At 45.2% G+C, this 22,199-nt stretch overlaps 1 protein-coding gene across 1 annotated transcript in view; it reads right to left on the reverse strand.

Annotated features, from left to right (window-relative positions):
• Positions 1-22,199, reverse strand: part of PLXNA3 (plexin A3) — a 122,641-nt gene that overhangs the window by 20,332 nt on the left and 80,110 nt on the right. The window contains exons 10-17 of the mRNA XM_066580458.1: positions 18,556-18,756; positions 15,825-15,921; positions 15,536-15,726; positions 14,719-14,864; positions 11,289-11,409; positions 9,631-9,767; positions 8,019-8,189; positions 912-1,005 (exon numbers count right to left, since the gene is read on the reverse strand). Of these exons, the coding sequence (XP_066436555.1) occupies positions 912-1,005; positions 8,019-8,189; positions 9,631-9,767; positions 11,289-11,409; positions 14,719-14,864; positions 15,536-15,726; positions 15,825-15,921; positions 18,556-18,756 (1,158 nt within the window). The remainder of the gene's footprint in view (positions 1-911; positions 1,006-8,018; positions 8,190-9,630; positions 9,768-11,288; positions 11,410-14,718; positions 14,865-15,535; positions 15,727-15,824; positions 15,922-18,555; positions 18,757-22,199) is intronic.

Genomic DNA, 22,199 nt, shown 5'->3' on the forward strand with positions numbered 1-22,199 from the left:
GAGGGATTGAAAGTGGCTTTCTTGGACTACACTATTGATGAGCTATGCTGAGGATAGTGGATCAGTGGGGTCTGTCGCTTGGAATCCCCACCAATCAGTTGACTGAAGTGACAATGGCACCCTGGTGAGCACCGCTGTCACCACAGCACTATACAGTGGCTGTGCTGGGTATTGCGGAAGAGTTCCATTCACATGAATGGATGGAGCTGCTCTTAGGCCGTGTGACTGTTGAGCATGTCACATCGCTCACTGCAGTACTACAGCCTTAATCAGCAAGGATCCTGAGCAGCATACCTCAGCCAGTCAACTACTGATGACTAGAGATGAGCGAGTATACTGGCTAAGGCACACTACTCGAGCGAGTAGTGCCTTAGCCGAGTATCTCCCCGCTCGTCTCTAAAGATTCGGGGGCCGGCGGGGGGGGGGGGGGGGGGGGGAGAGAGAGGGAGAGAGAGATCTCCCCTCCGTTCCCCGAATCTTTAGAGACGAGCGGGGAGATACTCGGCTAAGGCACTACTCGCTCAAGTAATATGCCATCTTTACTGATGATCTATCCTGAGGTTAGATAGCTTTTGGATGGCACCTATGTAATGTTATTGGGCAGCTTTAGCCTCGCCACTGTTCAACAGTCTTTCCTCATAGTTGGAGAACAAAAAGGAGGAGAGAATGCCTTCATTAAAATATAGGGGGAGAATGTGGTAAACAATAGATTATGTATTTTACCTTATGGTTTGCAATTTATTACAAAGTAGAAAAGAAGAAGATGGAGTAAAGTATTGTTTGTTCGCGTTTTACTTTGTGACTTGTGGTGCTTCAAAATATAACAATACGATCGACTAGATCTGCTGTTGTGTAAAAAAAAAGAAAAAAAAAGAAAAGGCAAAAATAACCAACTTCACACAAATACTCACATTGATTGTCTCTATGCCGGAATACTTGGCACGTACTTTGGGCTCTTGAATGGTCAGTAAATGCGTCCCCGTCACGGTGATTGCAGTGCTGCCGCTGATCAGAGAAATAATGTAAGAAAGTGAGGAGAAAAGACCTTTAATCACACAAAGGAAGTGTACAACGTAGATAACAAGGGGTAAACGTGACACCAGAGATATCAGATCATGTGGTAACATCCAAAGAGAGAGATAGCTGGGTGCCATGTCTGATAAGGGGCTCCACTGATTATCTTCACAATTTACTGACATCTAAACCTTTCTTCTATTTTTACTGACTCAAGAAGAGGAAGAACCTGTAGATAAGGAAAAGGCTTTGAAGCCTAATCTATATAGAAGTTTATGCAAACTTTTTTGTATAAGAAAGTTGTTAGGGGGGCTGGGGTAGTTAACCACCAGCATGACTGGATGCCTTTTACACGGGACAACGGATGGTTAAATGACTTCACAAGCGATGACGTCGCCGCTAGGGTTGTTAGCGCTCACTCGTACTGAGTGTTTAGACAGGCAGAGCCTCGCTGACTATCGCTGATTTCTCGCTCAGCGCTTCATATTTTATGTGAAACGCTGACTGTTTACACTCAGCGATGATTTTTATGCTGTTGAAAGTGAGCGATAACTAAAAGTAAACACTGTTTTTGCATTTAGTTGTGTGTCGGCTCGCATTGGTGAAATAGGTAATTGCCTCATCATATTAAAAAACGATTCAAGAACAGAGGAATCCCTTACTCCATGGCCTACCCGGAGCGCCTGCGTGTTGTGGTGGATGGCAGGGTGACATTTCTACAGTCCCCAACAAAAACCTTGGAGGGGCTCCAAATGCATCCCACCTAAATTTATATTGATGAGTAACTACTGTTTCTTTACAGTAACATGGATATCTTCAGTCGGACCTATGGGACTGCACTAAATACGCTCCTGGTTTGAAGGTAGCGGTAACCACAATTTTGAAATAACATATTGATAAATAGATTCATATCGATCATCTAAAAAACATCCACCCTGCTTCCCTTTCTGGGGGTAGGACAGGGTGATCAAGAAATTTCCCCCCCCCCCTTTGTCGCCACCACCCTCTGCATTGATACGAAGCTTATACACGTATCACAGTTTTAGGCCTCATGCACACAAGCAGATTTTTGCTGCAGAACCCGGAGAGGGGATCCGCCTCTGGATTCCGCAGCAATAACCCTCCATAACATGCAATGCAAAAAAAAATCATCATGCAACCAATTGCAGTTTCCACTCGCGAATGAAAAATCGCAGCATGCCCCATTTTCCTGCAGTTCACGCACGGACGGCTTCCATTGGAGTCGATGGAAGCCATCCGACCCGCGGCCCATCCCACAAGCAAAGCAGGAGTTTAGAAAAAAAAATCTATACTGAGCATGTCCGACGGCGAGCCATGCGGACCATCCGCAGTACAGAGAAGGCGAAAGAAGAAGACGACTTCCGCACAGCCTCCGTCTGCACACACAAGGAACGCAGGGTCACCCACTGCAGTCTGGGCCAGATCCCATGTGGGATTCTGCAGGGGGAATCCGGACCTGCCGTGTGCATGAGGCCTTATTGCTACTACACCAATTAATTTCTCCATGATATTGCTTTTTTTTTTTTTTTTTTACTTGGCATCCCTATAATACATGAGAATCTTCGATGCCATCAACTAGCTATATAAGCGTTTTTTACTTAAATCCTGTTTAGTTAGTATTGGTATTAGCACTTTGTACTCTTAATAAGAATGGTATTATCTCCATTATATTTTCTGAAATCTCTCAAAGTTGGTATTTGCCAACGGCTAATATTTCTCTATGTACACTTTAATAGCTTTGACCTGTTTTCATGGGATGTACGTGGTCATCTCGTGTATTAGACACACAGTCCGCTTATAGGAGACGCATTTGATAGTAAAGTAGACCACCTTAATAAGGCAGGTCAGACCGCTCCCTTCACACCTCTTTCTCCAGAGGAGTCTCACTATACTAATACACAAATCAATAAGATGGAATCGCATCAGCGTTCACAGAGATCCGTAAGGCTGTATCCACCTCCGCATACGTAATTCTGAATCTATTATGTATTTATAATCCACCACCCAGCAAGGCATATGTTCTACAAGCAGCACACTAATATCCTCTTGCAGATGTTATATGCACGGGAGACTTTAACCAGGTCATGGATCCTTATAAAGATGGACTCCAAGTAAGCCTGCGTCTTACAGGTGTGGTTGACTCCCCAATTTGGGAAGTCGGTTGATGGTGTAGGCTGGATCGATCTATGGAAATTGCGCCACCCAGATATTTGTGAATACACCTGTCAATCTCCGGGACAGGGATCTTGATCACAAATTGATTACAGCCCCTAAACGCTTGCTATTCATATGTCCCCTATTACACATTGCCCAGAGGTATATCGGACCATAACCCTACAGTCCTATACTTACAATTTCCAGGGTGAGCTATACTCCCAAATTGTAAACTTCCATCCCTTCTGGCCTAAATTGATGGGCCCCTATGATGGTATTCCTGACCAGACCTCCCTGTTCCTTCAGATTCATGATGACAATGTGTCATGCTCTCTGAGGTGGGACTCTCTTAAAGCCCACCTTAGAGGAGCTTTCAGATCCACCCTGAATCAGATCTCTTATTAGAATCCCAATTCATCGAAGCTGAGAAACTATACATATCTGACCCTACGGACACTAATAAGGTAAACTGGTTGGGCCTTAACCACCTTTATGAACATCAAATTCATGCAAAGACCAAACATAAAACTATTCTTTACTAAATAATATTACTTTGAAATGGGTAATCAGTCCAGTCATCTACTAGCCAATTTAATTAAACAAGATAATTAATCTAATTCCGTTCTTACAATAAGAGACTCGCGGTACAATGATTATAGAAGCGCAATCTATTACAAGCCATTTTAGGGGATACTACGCCAAGCTATATAGCTCTACAGGTAATAAGTCTGTATCAGACTTCTATTCCTGACCCCCTCCACTGAGCCGGTTGCCTTCCTAGATGCCCCCATTAAGCTGGATGAGATACACCAGGCCATCTCATATATGGTGCTCAGCAGATGGTCTCCCTATAGAGGTTTATCAGAAGTATATGGAACGACTTTCCCTATTGTTACTAGACACATTACAACAGGCCCATCTGGAAGGTTCCTTTCTGTCTTCCTTTTATGAAGCTACTACTATAGTACTTTTGAAACCCGTTAAAGACCCCTCTCTGACTGTGGCTCCTATTGCACTATTTCATTAGTAAGGCCGGGCAATGACGCTGCATACTGGCTGCGTGCCATTCATCACCACGTAAATATCTTGGCATGTGTGCCCGCGTAATAGGTGCCAAGATACGACCTGCTGCGATTTTCCTTGCACGCGTATTTGGCGCAAGATGTGTGAGCAGCAGCAGGGCCGCCAATGGCAGATTGGTACAGCATATTACATGCACAAAGCGACACGCTTCTGTGGCATGGGCCTTAGTGCAGACTATAAAGTTGCCACCAAGGTTCTCACTACCAGACTTAACCTAATATAAGTTATTCTATTATCCAACCAGAACAGACAGGCTTCATACCCGGTAAACCCACAACTATAAATATTACTTGGGTCCAGACAACTATTCAACTTGGCCGATTATATGATATGCCCTGGGCCTTTTTGTACGTTTTTCCTGGAGTCCTGTCTTCGCCATTACATGATCTGATGCCCTAGGCCTTGGCTTTATTGGACACACATATTCACTGGAGTGGAATTTCCTAAAGGCCTGCCTGCTTAAATTTGGGTTTGGTCCTCAATTCCTAAAATGATATATAAATCCCAAAGCACTAATTTGATAGTAAATGGCGTCCCATCGGATAGCGTCTCTCTCGTCATGGCTGCCCTTTATTCCCCGCAGCTATAGAAGCCTTAGCTATTCGACTGCGATGTACTCCAACAATTACAGGTGTTCGCTGGGGGGGACGAGAAAGTATAGTAGGGCTTTATGCCGATGATATGATCTTCTTCCTCCAAAATCCAGAAAAATCATTTCCTCAAGCCATAAAACACAGATTCCTTCTCCCAATTTTCCGGAATAATTGGCAGAAATCTGCCATTCTGTACACAGGCCGTAATCAGATCATTGATCTCTAGTTGTGGCCTGTCGGCAGTTTACGAGTGTAAATGTCTTGGAGTAACTTCGGTATGCGATTATGAAAAACACACTTAAAGAAACTATTAACTCATTACAAGAACTTATTAAAATGAAACCTGAACTCTGGCCTAGATTACCTCTTTCAGTAGCGGGATGTATAAATCTAATTAAAATGGTAATACAACCTAAATGTTTATATACTTTGCAACATATGCCAGTCTAGGTCCCTGAACGCTCTCCTTACCGCATTTATTTGGGGCTCGTCCTTCTCTAAATTAAACCTTTCCACCTTCCAAACCCCTAAAGCTCAGGCTGTGCTGGCTCTATCACTTAGCAGGCCAATAGAGAAATATACACCCATGGTTCCTAGGTGCAGACTTACCTCCGCAGATCATTACTTGGCAGGAATCGTGGCTGGCAATAATTTACTCTGCTTTTTAGAATGCCTGGAATACACCAACCCCTACGATCTATTACTCTTACGTAAACTAGCTTTATCTATATGGTGAACCGCCAACAATAGCTAGCATTTTTCAGATACGCTGTCGGATCTTACCTTATGGAACAACCCCATCTTACCCTCGCTGCAATCGATTCTAGATTATCAATATTCTATTAATTACTATTTAGCCTTTCTGCACTTTGTGAACTTTTCTTACATTATCAATATTGGATCAAACTAGAGGTTGTTACGTTGAAGGATGTCTATAGAGATAACATACTCGCCTCATTTACTCAACCACCAGAAGTTTTTCAGGCACCTCATCACCAACAGTTTAGATATTTCCAGCTATGCCATGCTCCAAATACTCAATTCCTTCCTGCCTCAACCCCAATTTTGAAATGCCCAATAATGATGTTGTTAGCCGTTTGTTCGTTTGCGGCTTACGTTGACCCAGAAGGCGAGCGCCTTCAATGTTTTTTGGTTTTGCACGGCTTCTTTCACTTGTGTGATATCCATGCCAGTATCAGCCATCGTGTTCTTTGGCGACCTGGCAGACAATACCCTATAATAGGTATACTTAAAGGGGTTGTCCCGCGCCGAAACTGGTTTTTTTTTTTTCAATAGCCCCCCCGTTCGGCGCGAGACATACCCGATGCAAGGATAAAAAAAACAAAAAAACGGGTAGTACTTACCCGAATCCCCGCGCTCCGGTGACTTCTTACTTACCTTGTGAAGATGGCCGCCGGGATCTTCACCCTCGGTGGACCGCAGGTCTTCTGTGTGGTCCATTGCCGATTCCAGCCTCCTGATTGGCTGGAATCGGCACACGTGACAGGGCGGAGCTACGAGGAGCCGCTCTCTGGCACGAGCAGCCCCATTCAGAAGACAGGACTGCGCAAGCGTGTCTAATCGGGCGATTAGACGCTGAAGATTAGACGGCACCATGGAGACGGGGACGCCAGCAACGGAACAGGTAAGTGAATAACTTCTGTATGGCTCATAATTAATGCACAATGTACATTACAAAGTGCATTAATATGGCCATACAGAAGTGCTTAACCCCACTTGCTTTCGCGGGACAACCCCTTTAAATCCCAAGGACCCAAAGACCTAATATCAATACTGTACACAGACCTACTCTCAGACAGAATTAGTTACAGCCCACTTACCATCCAAGGTAGATCCCTTATCCACCCTCATTGCTGTCTGAGGAGTGGTGAGATGTGTTGGAATCTGATTTAAATGTATCCCTTGCCATTAATAATAAACTAATACAACTTTATACTATCCACCAATCTTGCTCATTTCCAATAAATGGGTAAAGTCCAGACATCGGCCTGTCACAGGTGTCATCAACTGAACGCTAATTTTTCGCATTTAATATGGAGCTGCCCTTAGCTACAAAGTTTTTGGTCGGATATTACCTCTATATCTCCACTTTTATCTTCTCCTCGGACTCTGAATTTGAATCCCAAAATTGCACTGTTTGGTTTACTGGATGAACAATTATGGCCATGTTCTACACGGATATTTCTCAGGGAGATTTTGTTTTTAGCCTAGAGAACAACTGCCCTAATATGGATGGCTATGAAAGCGCCCTTCGTATCTGGCTGGAAAAGACTAGACACCATAATCCCCTACGAAAAACTAATAGACCAACATAGGGGCTGCCCAGACAAATGTTTAAATGTCGCTAGACTCACATTCCACAGAGATTTGTTTTCCTCCTTTTCTCCCTCCCTCTTTCCCATACTACCCTGTTTCCCTGAAAATAAGACATACCCTGAAAGTAAGACATAGCATGATCTTCCAGAATTTTTGAGGATGCAAAATGATTTTTCAGACTTTGAGGATGCTTGAAATATAAGCCCTACTCCAAAATTAAGCCCTGCTAACAGTTAATTTAAAAAGTCAATTTAAATAGTGTCCAGGCAGCTATACATGTAAAAAAGTAAACCTTTTTGAACAAAAATTAATATAAGACACTGTCTTATTTTCGGGGAAACACGGTATTTCCCTTTTATGGAGATATTTCATTGCATAGATGCCAATACAGGTTTGAGTGTTAAAAAATGTAATAGTTGTTTCGGTTGTATTTTATATTTACAGATATGTCAGCCTATTATTATATTCTGCTATGGCCCAACACCAAAGTATTGCTGAACCAACTTTTAATGCATGTGACAATATACTGATCAGTAACTTGTTAAATAAAACAAAGTTAAAAAAGAAAGTTTTTATCTTTTTTAACTTTCCTCTGACCCGTTGCAAAATGTTATGACTTGGAATATTAGACAATGACTGAGTATTGACATGAACTCCTTGTATATGGGGATTATATGGTATATGTAGAGTCTGAAGTGTACAAGGCATATGATCCCCATAGATTACAGGAGTTCTCATCTAACAGCCCAGGACCTAAATAGGGGCAGAAGTTTCAAAACATACCACTCAAAAAAACAAAGCTATAAAGAAACGTACTTGAAAATACTCCACGCTGGATCCAGACGAATGATGGTGGGGTCCTCAGTGTATGTGTAAATCACATCATGGTTCCATATGCTGGCCCTGTCTATCCGTAGGGTGATGGCTGCTGGGCTGGGGCCCTGAGATGATGCTGGCGAGATGCAAACAATTTCACGGAAATTCCTCCTGTTACACAAAGCAGATGTTGAGGTGTTGCAGGAAAGTATACAAAACAAAACCTAATGAAAGAAAAAACGCCTTTAAAAGGGGTTGTACCATCTGATAAATGGGAGCCGGACTGCTGGGACCCCCACGAGTTAGAAGAACCGAATTCCTGAAGGTCCCTGCAGGAGCAGGGCAGTGAAGCATGTGCACTGCAGCTTCATTCATTTCAAATAGGGCTGCCGGAGACAGCTGAACAGTTGTACTTGGCTATCCCTGCAGTCCACCTAAAATGACTAGAGCAGAGGGGCACATGCTTGACTGCAGCTCACATCATGCAGAGACCTTCAGGATTCCCATTCTGGGTATCACACATCTAACATAAGGAATAACTTTTAATCTTGGACAACCCCCTTAATCTGGCATCTATTAATGCAGCAATTGTTTCCAGCACAAGAACCGTCCTGAGGTTCTCCACCCTTACATGTGTGTTTTCTATGGGCATATTCATCATTGCACAGAGTGCAGCAACCATGGTCGGACTGTTCATCACTGCATGGAGAATCTCTGGAGCATACGTTTGAGCCATTAGTTATTACAGAGTCACATTGGATTGAGGACGCTCGGAGTGTCTACACTGCGCAAGAAACGTGCAGGGTTTAAGGATGATCACAAATATGGCAGCACCCAGTGAAAAAGACACGGTTCAAATTACTGTCCATTGACAACTGTACAACATTGGAAATGGATCCGGAAACTACAAAGATGTACCAGTCAAGTATAAAGGCGTTTCTCTATCTGATGGTTACTGAGAAGCAAGTAGCAGTCAGGTAAAGAAGCCTTGGTTGATGCTCCATGCGTTTATCATCCATCTGCAGAAGCGAACTTCATTACTCAGAAGCCCCATTTACACACACAGATGATCGCTCAAAATTTGAGCGATCATTTTGAATTAGCTACTAATGGGCTAACCAGCCCATTAATAGCTAACTAGCTTCATTTGCATGTATTTAGAGAACAGCAGGCAGTCTGTTCTCTAAATACATCCCTATCGTTCTCTAGTGGGACAGCAACTGAAAGAATGTTATCAGTGCTGCCCGTGGAGAACTCAGCGTGCGGTCCTTCTTATCAGGGACGACGGATTTTGAGCTGAACTGAACTCAGTGATGGATCAAAGGGCACGGTAAGTGCACGATGGGCACACATTTACACACAACGATCACTCAAAAGATGGCTTTTGAGCAAACATTGAGTGATGTTTATTGTGTGTAAAAGAGGCTTACGGTCATATGTTTTGTTTGACTAAATTTTGCGATACTCCGGGAAGTAACCAAAGAGTGCAATGATGAATACGCCTTATATTTTTCTATGATAGCTCAATAATGCAGAATATGCGATTCTTCGGCACTTAGCAGATCCCGTTGATGCCGAAATAAAGGAATTTAGCAATAATATAAAGACTTACCTGACAAATCGGCACTCGGAGTCTCTGATGAGAACAGACACCGAGCTTCCGGCATCCAGGTTTTTCCCACTGATAGTGAGCCGAGTACCCCCAGAGGCCGGGCCACGCATGGGATTCACTTCATGGAAAGTTGGAGTCTATGAGAAAAAAAAAAAACAACCAGCATGAAACACTTTGTTCAACTTTGGTAAAAGATACCAGATGGGACGGCCAATATTACGTTACAGCTGTATACAGACATCACTGTGTGTATACTATAGATGTAGGGAAGGCTGGTAACAGCAAAATTATATTAGGCAATTGCATTAAATACAATTCCCTCATATAAAAGTAGATTAGGTTTACCTTAAAGGAACAGAAAACCTAGAAATTAATGATAACAGAAAACAGGAGATAATCTGATCCCTGCTGTTTGTCAGTCTGCAGCATTTTCTACATGCTCTGGAGACAAATCCTGTTGTAGAAATGCAGCAGATAATAAAGGGTTAATCTCATACTTCTCTGCTCCATTTGAGGGGTACTGTTTCTCATTGTGGAGATCGCCAAAAAGACATAAGGGGACGTATGGGTCAAGCAATGGTAAGATGCCTCTGTAGCAACACCTATAAGGGTCCTTGTACATGGGACGATTGTTGGGTACTTCAGCGGCCAACAGCCGTCCCAGCGATAATCGCTCCTGTGCTTTCACACGAGAGCAGGGAATTGCTCAGTGAATGGAGGTGGCCGGAGATTGCTTCCGGCCTTCCGCCACCATTCACGTTAAACAGATTGTTGTTCATAGATGAATGCCTGCCTGACTACATAGGTTGATCGTCGTTTGATTTTTATGCCTGCAGAAACCTAATGATGAATGAATTATCGTTCATCTTTTAGTCACTACCGGCATTTAAACTAAACGACTACTATTCAGATTACTGCGATCCAGTGAGAATCTGAACGATTATCGTTCCATGAAAAAAAAGCCCCCGGGTTAATATCTGACGTTCTAACATGCCGAAGATTGGACATTGAATTATAAGGAAGCTGCCATCCTGCAGGTGGCGCTATAGAGACATTGCACCATCTTCCCTGGGTAATGGTTAAGGATGCAGGGCTTATGAATATTCCCCTGCTGCAGCCAGAGCAGAGAGGGAAGAGGCTCCTGCTGCAGCCAGTTGTCTTACAGCCAACAGACACCGGACAGTGAGGGGGGGGGGGGGGGACATGGCTGATCTCTTGGGACACAAGATTTCTTTATCTATTCTCAGTTTTAAAAGGTGCTTTCTGGCAAATCAAAAAAAGAAGCCTAAAGTAATGTTATACCAATAAAATAACCATTACTCCCCCTTCTGCCAAGTCTCTGGTTCAGCTCCACCGACCGTGTCCACTCAGTGGTCACATGCCGTTCATATACACATGGCTGCTGAGGGGAGCGATTAGCTGCAGCGGACCTGGAAGCAATGAGTAATGGTTATTTGATTTTCTTATACTCTACCTTTACCTACTTTCCGGAGCCTTTTTTATTTGAATGTCAGAAAATCCCTTTGCCATACGAGATAAAATATGATCAAAGCGCAGGAGAAGATCGAGGAAGGAATGCTGGGATATTTTTGGTGCATTTTCTGCTGTCAATAAAGGAACATGTATCATACGTGAAGTGAGAGAAGCTGGAATCTTACCACAAAGGTGTAAAGCTGTTCGGACTGAGTCCTGTACTCAGAGCTGCAGTCTCCGATACATAGCTCAACCACCCCGGGCGCAGGTTTAGGAACCAGCGACTCCTCCATCTTGCACACTATCCTGTTGAGGAAAAATAAAATCACCATCCGCAGGCTGTAACAACAACTCCCATGTACCTCGCCCGTGCATCCCATAGTAATAATAATAATAATCTTAATTTGTATAGCGCCAACATATTCCGCAGCGCTTACATAGACAGGGGGAATACAGAAAGACAAAAGTACAAAAAATTACAGAACCACGGTTACAATCGTAATCAGTTGGTGGAAACAATAGGGGTGAGGGTCCTGCTCCAACGAGCTTACATACTACAAATAATGGGGTGATACAGAAGGTAAAGGGCTGGAGATGTGCACGGTATGGCGAGGTGGAGAGTGAGGGATGCTATATACAGACAACAGTCAGACATTTAGCTATGCGACGGCAGGATCAGTATGACTACAGGAGCAGTTTATGACGGCTAGCAGGGATTGCAGTCAGTAGGTCAGGGAGCATGTTATCAGGCAGCGTATAGAGGAGTTTGATTAGAGAATGCGGTATGCCTCCCTGAAGAGGTGCGTTTTTAGAGCACACCTGAAGATTTTCGAGTCCTGGATTGCCCGGATGTTCTTTGGTAGTGCATTCCAGAGGACCGGTGCTGCTCTGGAGAAGTCTTGGAGGCGGGAGTGAGAAGTTCGAATTAGAGGGGTGTGCAGTCTAGTTTCGTTTGCCGAGCGGAGAGCCCGGGCTGGGTGATGGATTGAGATGAGGGAAGCAATATAGGGGGCGCTGCACTGTGGAGGGCTTTGTGGATTAAGGTAATAAGTTTAAATTGAATTCTGTATTTAACGGGCAGCCGGTGCAGTGACCGGCACAGGGCAGAGGCGTCCGAGTAGCGGCTGGACAGGAAGATGAGCCTGGCTGCCGCATTCAGGATGGATTGGAGAGGGTATGGCGTGGCCAAATCTCATCTAGCAGAAGTTATAGCTGCAGTGCTCATCAAATTACGAGTAGAAGCCTGGAGACACACGTGCAGTTCTTTTTTGATTAAATGCTTTTTTTATTAAACATTTTTCAACTTTTTCCTTACATACTTTAAGCATATCATCCAACATTTTTGTACAAAACTGTAGGTCAACAGGGGTCTGCCACTCAGGAACCCCGCTGATCAGCTTTTTGCTCGGTAAGTGTGCTTGTGCACTGAGCGGATTTCTGCAGGAAGCAGACAGCTCTGTTCAGTGGTCAGTCTTGTCATTACAAGCAAAGTTCCCATCGAAGTCAATGGGCTTTAATACCAAACCTGGCCACTGCAGTGGGAACGGAGCCATTTCCTGCAGAAATCAGCTCAGTGCATGAGTACAGCAGCCCAGCAAATAGCTGATCAATGGGGGTGGCTAGGGGTGGAACCCTGCCAATCTAATATTGATGTCCCATCCTAAGGATAGACGATCAATAGGTTACAACCTCTTTAAGGCACAGGAGAGGCTGCAGACTGTTCTCTGTGCAGCAGCATGTCAAAGTCACTGTGCAAATTACAGCGCACTGAAGGAAAGGATAGATATGACTGGTTCAAAATAGGTTTTCCAGGAAGCAGCCTGGATGATATTGAAGGACTATAGCAGAGCATATAGGCGGGTTGTAGCGGTCACCCAGTACATCCTGATTATCTGTGTGATTCACACTGGATAAAATGGTTTTCACCAGTTTTCCATTAAAGGGGTTGTGACTTAGAACAAGACTTTATCCCTCAGCTACAGGATAGGTGACAAGTAACGGATCAGCGTGGATCCAACTACTGAGATCCCCACCAATAATGGGAGTCCTCAAGGTTTCTGAATGAATGGAACAGTGGTCACATGTGCGCACTACCGCTTTGATGGGATGGCTGGAAATAGCCGAGTGCTTATAGTCTATTATCTGCAGCAGTCCCATCGAGAGGACTGGAGCGGTAGTGCATATGACCACTGTTTCATTCATTCAAGGACCTTCCTAACCCCTGCCCTTGTTATTGGCTAGGGATCCCAGCGGTTGGAACCCCAGCATTCAGATAATTAGCTCCTATCTACAAGCATAGGTCTTTGGACAACCCCTTTAAAAAGGTTGTGCCAACTTGCACGAACCCCCTGAGAATGTGGGACCAAGGAAAGGAGTTGATTGTCCTGGGTTCTGCCCCGGGCAGCCCCCGTCAACCAGGCAATTCTGCGGCCAGCCACGCATCAGCTACAGGGGAAATGTAGTATTACAAAGCAGCAGAAAGTATACCAGAACAGGGGCCAGTCTTACCAAGTGGTTCTCCATTCCAACTCATAGACGGAGGTCCGAAGTGGGGGACCCCAATCTTTGTTGCTCATATGGCCTAATAGGGCATAGTTAATAGGGCTTCCACCCTTGGCACAACCCCTTTAACATGCAGATATTCTGAAACCCCACTGTGTACTGAAAAGAGAGACAATGGATCCTATAAAAACGGCAGACATGACGCCATTCTGAACTGATCTATGCCTGTGGATTTTGATGTACCTGATTAACATATCACTCACTTTGCAAAGTGGCTACTTGTGGATAGGGGGTAAGTTCTTTTGGTTGGACAACCCCTTTAAGGGAGAAATTGGGCAGGTAACAATGATGCAAGAATTTCCCTACATACACCATACATTATATAGTACTGGCTATAGATAATGCTGGCAGCTTAAACCATCGTCACCGACGTATGCAGAGGAAACATTTTTTTAGGAAATGTGCACAGTGCAATAAACAAAGGAAAAGGAAGCGTCTAATTAGATTGTCTTGTTTTGGGAAGTGCTACTCAATAGGTTCTCTGAATGGATGAAGAGAGTGCGGCAACACGTGGGCTCAGGCTGCGGGGAACTTTCATGATAAGTAATGTGGGGGAGTCACACCAGGTGTACACAGACACACTGGATGGCGATTTAATTAGGAGAGCGACGAGGATATTGGCCATCCATCATCCTGTAACTATTCATCTAGTCTCTATTTGTGCTGGAGCTTCCTGGCGCAGCTGAGGGTGGAGAGAGCGGGTTTGATTCATGGCGAGAGCATTACGTCTTAATTGCTTCTTACTGAGTTTGGGAGAGCGAGATCGTTTATGGCGTTCATTAAACACGAGGCTGTCCTCCTCCTCCCTGGGAGGGAAAGCAAAAGGATTAAAGGAGACCCTGGTGTCAAACTGTCAGGTGCTGGCGGCAGGCGGGTGCTTGGTGAGGGGAGGGAGATATGAAGGTCAATCCAGGAGCAGCCCGGTGGTCTATGACTTTTTCTAATCTATTATAAACTGGAGCCTTCAGTCAGACCTCTGATACCACAAATATTACTGCATGTGGAGGATATTCTTCGACAGGACAGGAAATATTATGCGTTCCGATCCCTTACCTCTCAGCGCTGATGTACTGCGAGGGCTCGGATGCACACTGCACCCCCGCTACTTGCACCCACACCTCTCGGAAGAGTAAGCCAAGGTTCGCCCCCGTAATGGTGACTCTTGTCCCTCCTTCTCTGGGACCAGTGAGGGGATGGATCTGTACAAAGGCAGAAAATAAGGATGATTTCATTGATAGGAAGATTATAGCAGTAGCAAGGCAAGAAATTGGTACCCCTTACGCCGGTCTCACACGGACTGGTCGAAGTCTGCATGCGGGAGCCTGCAGTGGAATCCGGCTCTGACTGCGGCCGGCAACCTTGGGTTCCTTGTTTTCTTGTACTGCGGATGACCGCAGATGCTCGCCTTAGTTCATGCGCAGTGCAGATTTTTTTTTTCAAACATTTGTATTTCCAGTGCCATTGCTAGGCGATGATGCTGCTCCCCACGGCCTATGAGCAATGTTTATTGCTGATGGGCCACGGGTGGGACGGTTTTCATTGACTTCAATGGAAGCCATCGCTGCGCATCCCGCTGAGAAACAGAACATGCTACGATTTAAAATCCGCTTGCGGAAATCGCAATCACTATCTGTTCATCTGAGCGGATATGCAAATGTTCTATTCTTTCAATGTATGCAGAATACTGTGGATCATCTGCTCAAGGAACGATCGCGGATTTCGCAACAGAAATCCAGTCGTGTGAGACTCGCTTTAAATGAACAATTTTCCTCCTGATAACATGTCCACAATGTCAGAGCCATACTGCGATAATCTGAGCAATGGGCCATAATCATCATCTATGATCAGCGTTAGCTCACCAGTGACTTACCTCGTAGATCTGGGGGTTGGTGCAGCGAGTGTTCCTTTTGCTGAAATGCATCCAGTTGGCCTTCGGGTTGGAACAATATTGTCGCAGGAGGCACTTTCCTTCCGATACGCACCAGCCGCACTCAAATCGAGGATCTGCCTTGAGACACAGGCCGCAGCTATCCCGCTGAGCAGGACACTTGTATAGTAAAGCTGTGGGGGAGTAACAGAGGCATGCACAATGAAGGAGACTGAATATATGATGGCCGGTGTGCAGCATGGGGGAAGAGAGACATTTACGTCTTTTTTACCTTTGAATGATGCCGGTTTATCAATGTAAAAATGTCCGTCCCACACGATGGAGAAGTCGACTGACAGGTCACCAGATTCGTTCCCTTCATACGTATACTGCAGAAGAAGTCATATAAAGCGTGAGAACCTGGGAAAAACCCATGTGAATATACAAACTCCATGCCGCCATGAAGACAAAGCTACGTCCCCGGTAATCCAGCGTTAACCACATATAGAGGACCCCATGCCTTATGAATGGCATTGAAAGGCATGCTAATTCACAATGGTAATGATGGGTCTGTGGAAAGCTGGGTGATCACCCTTAATGATTGTCTGGTTGTCCCTCCTGCCCATACAGGATAACCAAGCGACAGTTGTATTGAAGGGCAAGAGACAATGCAATAACTAGAGGATTTCTGGGATGTCATTCGTGTCACCGAAAACAGATGTTCTGCACTTTAAGAGACGGTGAACATTTTGATGACAACTGTAAATCACTGGGATGAGCGGTCTTGTGGATCGATACTGCCCAAGATGAACCGCGCACGACGTACACATGATGTATAAGGTGTGAAGGTGTGCGGGAAGGAGGGGGCGAGGGGTGGGTCACACCGGGTGGCAGCGGCTCCGCGAAACAAAGGAGGATGCAGGACGAGGTGGGAAGACGAAGGGCTCTTATGGTCCCTCCTGTTGCTATAGTAACAGAAGAGCTCTGTCCCCTAGCAACCTCCAGCATCTGCTTCCTCATTCAAAGTATAACCACACCCATCTGCCATCAGCCGGGGATGGAGGGATTAACCCCTTCCATGCTGCATAATGGACATCAATAATGGCTGTTTTCCTGCGGTTTAGTCTTGAGTGGTCAACACATAAAAATGAAAACTCAGTCCGCAGAGGGGGAGGGGGACTACTCAGACTTTCCTATGCTTTCCCCTCTACAGCTACAAGGCCTTGTATAGATGGAGCCATTCAAGCATGTATATAGTTGCATAGCTTAACCCTACCCTGGTTTGTAATGCAGGTCAAAGACCTACGGCATTAGGGTCAAGAAAAAAGCAAATCAACGCTCGCATGGTTGAGGTCAGATTAGTGTCAATGAATATGAACAATTTTTCATACAGCGCCTCTATTTGGTATAGTAGGTTATACCAGTACATATGAGAGGCAGATGTTTTTCTAGGAGTCAGTCAGCAAGCAGGGACATCAATGAAACCCTCCACAAATATACAAAGATGGACACTAATCTACAATGCTTTCCATTCTCCATCTGCCACTGTGTACCCTCCTGTAGGGTGTCCGCTTGCGTAGGAGTAAATACTGTAGGTGATGTCATTGACTAAAGGTACCTTTACTCCGAGCAACTAACATTCCGACAGTCGCTCAGAAAAGTCGTTGAAGTGCAAGAACGACGCTTGTTAAGTTGCTTTTACACACAGCGCCGATTGGTCATTAGTTGCTTGTCGATATATTATTCATAGAGGGGATCTCCATGCACATTCTTTTGCAAGGCGTTGAAATACAAGCGACTGTGACAACTTTTGATCAATGAGCAGCTATTCTTTTGGTAAGCTGAACTGAAACGGCTAGTGACTTATCACTAGTCACCCCTGTTGGTGGCCATGTTTATACTGAATGACTATTGTTAGAATTCACCAGCTTGAGCGCTTATTCGGTTGATAGTCGTCTCTTGTAAAGGTACCGTAAGTGAGAATACACCGTTTGTGGTCACATTTCACTGAAACGCTAAGATTGCATGGCGTGCACTTACCAACGTGTGAATTTTCGATGCGGTGTACACTCACTGATTTCGTAAAGAGATTTTACTCATGAAGAAAAAGGCCCAATAAGAATCCTTGAATTATTCTATTCAGGCCCTAAAGCACCCAAAGTCTTCAGTCTCGCCAAAATCAGAGTTCAGGACAACACTCGTGTATGGGTGTGGCTCAACTGTCCCCAGAATTTCAATGTCGGACACTACCATCTCACCTGGAGAACGGTCTGGCCGCAGCTTTCTCCATTGCCCCCATGTAAAACAAATGAACGCTCGACCGAACCGAACATCCATGTGGTGCATGGAGGAGTTGGGAGAAATAGTCGTCCGCAAAAAAAATACTTTGTTGACAGTTAAGCCCAATTTCCAATGGCGGATTTGATTCGTTAAATCCGCATGGTTCACCCACGCGGAAGATCTGCAATTTAAAGTGCCCGTAGGGAAGCATTGGTCATCCGCAACTGAATTTAAGCATGCAGATTTGATTTGCAGACCATTTGGTACGGAAAACAAATCGCAGCACGCTTCATTTCAGTGCAGATTCCGTGCGGACGAGTTCAATAGATGTCAATGGCTGTGGACGATCCACAGTGCATCAGCAAATACAATTGCGGATGCACTGCGGATTTGAAGGTCAGAATCAATTAGGGAGGTAGGGTTGTGGATTTTTTTTCTGCGTGGATGATCTGCAGTGCATCTACGTACATTGCTGCGGAAAAACTATTAAACCACAAATGGTTTTGCGCAGATCTCCCGCTGCGGAAATCCACATGCGGAATCCGATCCACCCGTGGACATAACCCCTTACTGATGGCGTATGGATTAGACATGCCTGACCAAAGCTGAGAAAGCAGAGTGAAAAACCGTTGTCATACTTCCGCACAGAAATTCACCAAGCTTTCCTAGTGGCCTGCATAGCAGAACTGCCCAGCTATGCAGTGACATTTGTGTATTGAGCTCTTGATAAACTGGGCACTTACTGAGGTGTTTTGACACTGCACGCTGCTGCTGTTGAACCGGACTGCCGGCACGCGCTGAACCTTGCCCTCAATGTTGAAGACGCACTCATAGTTCTTCTGCCCGGACTGTGGCTGCGGGAGATTCTTTGCTTTCAGAGTGATGGGCTGCACCACACCAACTGGTATCAGGATCTCACCAGTAGGGATGATCTCCGGGCAACCCTGCAAGAGACAGAGGCGTGAGAAAGATTCACAGGATTTATTGCTCCCTGGTATCAGGCTGGAATAGGTGATAAAAGTGGTTTTCAGAATCCGCAACTTGTATGCAAAATTGGATCCCCGTCTGCCAAACCGTTCTCATTCTGTACGGCTTTTCCACACTTGAGACAGCCTGTATTTAGGGCAAGATCTGCTGCGTCTGGACTCACTACAGATTACCATTTCTGATTTACTATACAAGGAGAGTTTGGGGTCGGCTGCATTACACACACACTATGCCTCTAGTCTATGGGAGGACACAGAGGACAGATATGTCGTCACTGGAATAAATCAACTACCGCTGATAAGAAAAATGGAGCATATTAGTCAGAGTGCTGCTCCTTGCTTTTACGTTTTATGGCTTTAAAAGAGCGTTTCAGTGTAAATCTGAGCTTGTTGCCACTTACCATGGAAGCACATAAATGTGAAGGGCATATTTATGGCAAGGAGGAGATTTAGATTGAGCGGAATTACAATCAATACAGTATAAAAAAAATACAATAAAGTACATTTCATGAAAGTCAATGTCCCCTTCATTATATAGTATAATAGCTGGGGGTGGGGGAGGGATGAACTTAACCAGGAGGCCCCCAAACACTGACCCGCCGTGAAGCACCAGCTCAATATTAAACCAGGCTCACACAAGCAAATCAGGTTCCGTATGACGGAGGCCGGCAGCGGATTCCGGCTGTGAGCCTGGTTGGTCACCTTGCGTACCTCCTATAACTGTAATGCGGATGACCACGGAGGCGGTCATGCGCAGTACAGTTTTTTTTTTTTAATTTGTATCTCCCTGCGCTGTCGCTTGGCGACGATGTGGGTACCTGCAGCCCATACGCAATGTTAATTGCGTATGGGCTGTGGGTCAGATGGCCTCCATTGACATAAATGGAGGTCGTCCGCGCAGATTCCGCAGCAAAATAGAACGGTCAGCGTTTTTTCTTCTACTTGCGGAATACGCAATTTGCATCTGCGAGTGTGAACGAAAAAGCGAAAATGTATGGTGTTCAATGACTGTTTTCTTGCAGCTCTTCCACGCGAACGGCGATTACGGAACCTGCAATACAAATCCGCCCGTGTGAGCCCAGCCTTACACTACAGGTCACACATATTGGTTGCCAGCATCCCATCTGCAGCAGACCCCACAGAGAGCGAGGACGCACTAATCCCCCTTTTCAGCCGAGAAGTAGCCGTCACTTTCCATTATACTATATGGGAGATACAGAAATAGCTGAGCGCGCCTTCAAGACGACAGTATAATAATCACATTAATTTCTCCGTTTTACACACGCTCCATTAACCCCCGACATGCTGTGAGCTATTTACTCTTAGTGCTGGCTAACCTCCATCTAACCCTGACTCTCTGCGGTCAGCAATGGCTCTTGCAGCACGGCAGATGACCCCCGATAGGACTTTCTATAATCAGACGGCACCGTAATATCCCATATCACATCTAATAACTCCATCATTGCTACATTGTTGCGTTCGTACACGTAAGTAATCTCAGACACTTCCCTGCTCCTCTCCCTCCCTCCTGAAGCCCCCAGGAGATAGGCAGAGAATGATGAGGGGCCGCGTGCCTCCTACCTACTTACGGCTAGATGCTCAGGAAGGATCCTGTTACCATGGAAATACATCCTCTCTTCTGCTACTCCGAGCCAATCTACATGGGTTAGATCTAGGCTAGGGCTGTGTATATGCAAATCTAGCTCTCACTATGGGGAAAGGATGTACACAAATACTGATCAGATCTGCGTCTGTGTGCACAAACCTACGTTAACCCTCTTATTGCTCGCTTTAAAAGGGATACTAAAGTCTTTATGTCTATATTTGTGGTGCAATGGGATATGAGCTTTTGTTCTCTGTTGTCAGTTATTCCAGTGCAGGGCAATGACTTAATCACTTGTTTGAAGTCTCTAAATAATGAATTCAGCTCTATTTGCTATACCAATATTGCTGCATCTGTTATACAGATGTATGACCGGTAATGAACATCCAGCTTTCCAAGACTCCTGAATAGCAAATCTGTGCAGTTATAGAGAGACAACAGCAATGATGGAAGGATGCATACACTGGGAGGATCTGCCATGTAGGAATATAGGGAAGCTATGGGAGCAATGAAGACGGCCATAGTGATTAAATATATCCTTTTCAGCTCACCTTGAAAAGGGTATAACTACAGCTGCCCATCCACCTGTCGAATGTACAATCATTCATCCGATAACCGTTTCCACACTTCCATACACACAATGTTCGGCACGGTCAAATGTTCGCATGCTAAGTGTGCTAAAGGGGTATTCCCATCTCGGCAAGTTATCCCCTATCCACAGTATAACTTGCCGATCAGTGGGGGCCTGACTGGTGCGATCGTCACCGATCCAGAGAGATCATCCATGGCGCATCCCTGAATACTGACAGGGGTGGCAGCACCTTTGACTTCAATAGAACCGCCAGAAAATGCCCAGCTCTTGAACTGTGCCATCTCTGGTGGACCAATGGAAGTGAATGGCGCGCATGCTTGCATGCATGACCACCGCTGTCAAAATTTCAGCAACCACTAGAAGCCATTTCTCTAGATCATTGGGAGTTCAGCGAGTTATCTCTTTACCCTGTGGATAGGGGGCACCTTGCCCAGATGGAAATACCCCTTTAGGGTACATTCACACGTAAATATGCACCAAACTCTGCCCCGTTGGGTGTAGACTTTAACGAGGATGTGCAGGAGATTTCACCCTTTCAAATGAAGGGGTGAAGTTTGCTGTGGATCCTCATCGAAATATGTACCAACAGTGCAGATTTTAACATGGCTTTTCCACTGTGGAAAATCCACACCAATTCTGTAATGTATGAACATACCCTTAAACCACAGCCAGACAGCTCCGGCGCCAGCTTATCCCCTGGGAAACAAGAGGATTGGCTGCTGAAATTCAATGTCCCTGATCATTGTCTATCAGGGAACCGTGGAACTGCCCCGCGCACATCAGAGAGTTGTCCAGCCCGGCCGTCATTGGTGTGTTCAGCTGACTGAAGTCTAATGTGTAAGGGGGCTTTAAGAAACTGCTATTCAAACCGTTGCCTAAAACTCTGAAGCGCACGTCATCAAAGGGTTAAATCCTTATCTGCACTTTCCATGTTTCTTTCCCAACACCCCTCCTCCCTCTAATACATTTGCCAGCATACTGGCGAGAAAGTTGGCAAAATGTGGATTTCTTGCGCTCTGGCTGGTTTCTATATATACGTGGTATGTATGTAGCATTGTTCAGGAGCGATTGACACCCTTCCTGAGGTGTGAGGAAACGGGGAGTCAGGCGCTCCTGATTAAACACATCGCCCCTCCACCCCTGACACTTTGCACTGTGTGAATCTCGCACTCGGCTCACTAACACTAATGCTTGGCACTGGAACTT

Source organism: Eleutherodactylus coqui, chromosome 10, assembly GCF_035609145.1.
Source record: "Eleutherodactylus coqui strain aEleCoq1 chromosome 10, aEleCoq1.hap1, whole genome shotgun sequence".
Taxonomy (NCBI): domain Eukaryota; kingdom Metazoa; phylum Chordata; class Amphibia; order Anura; family Eleutherodactylidae; genus Eleutherodactylus; species Eleutherodactylus coqui.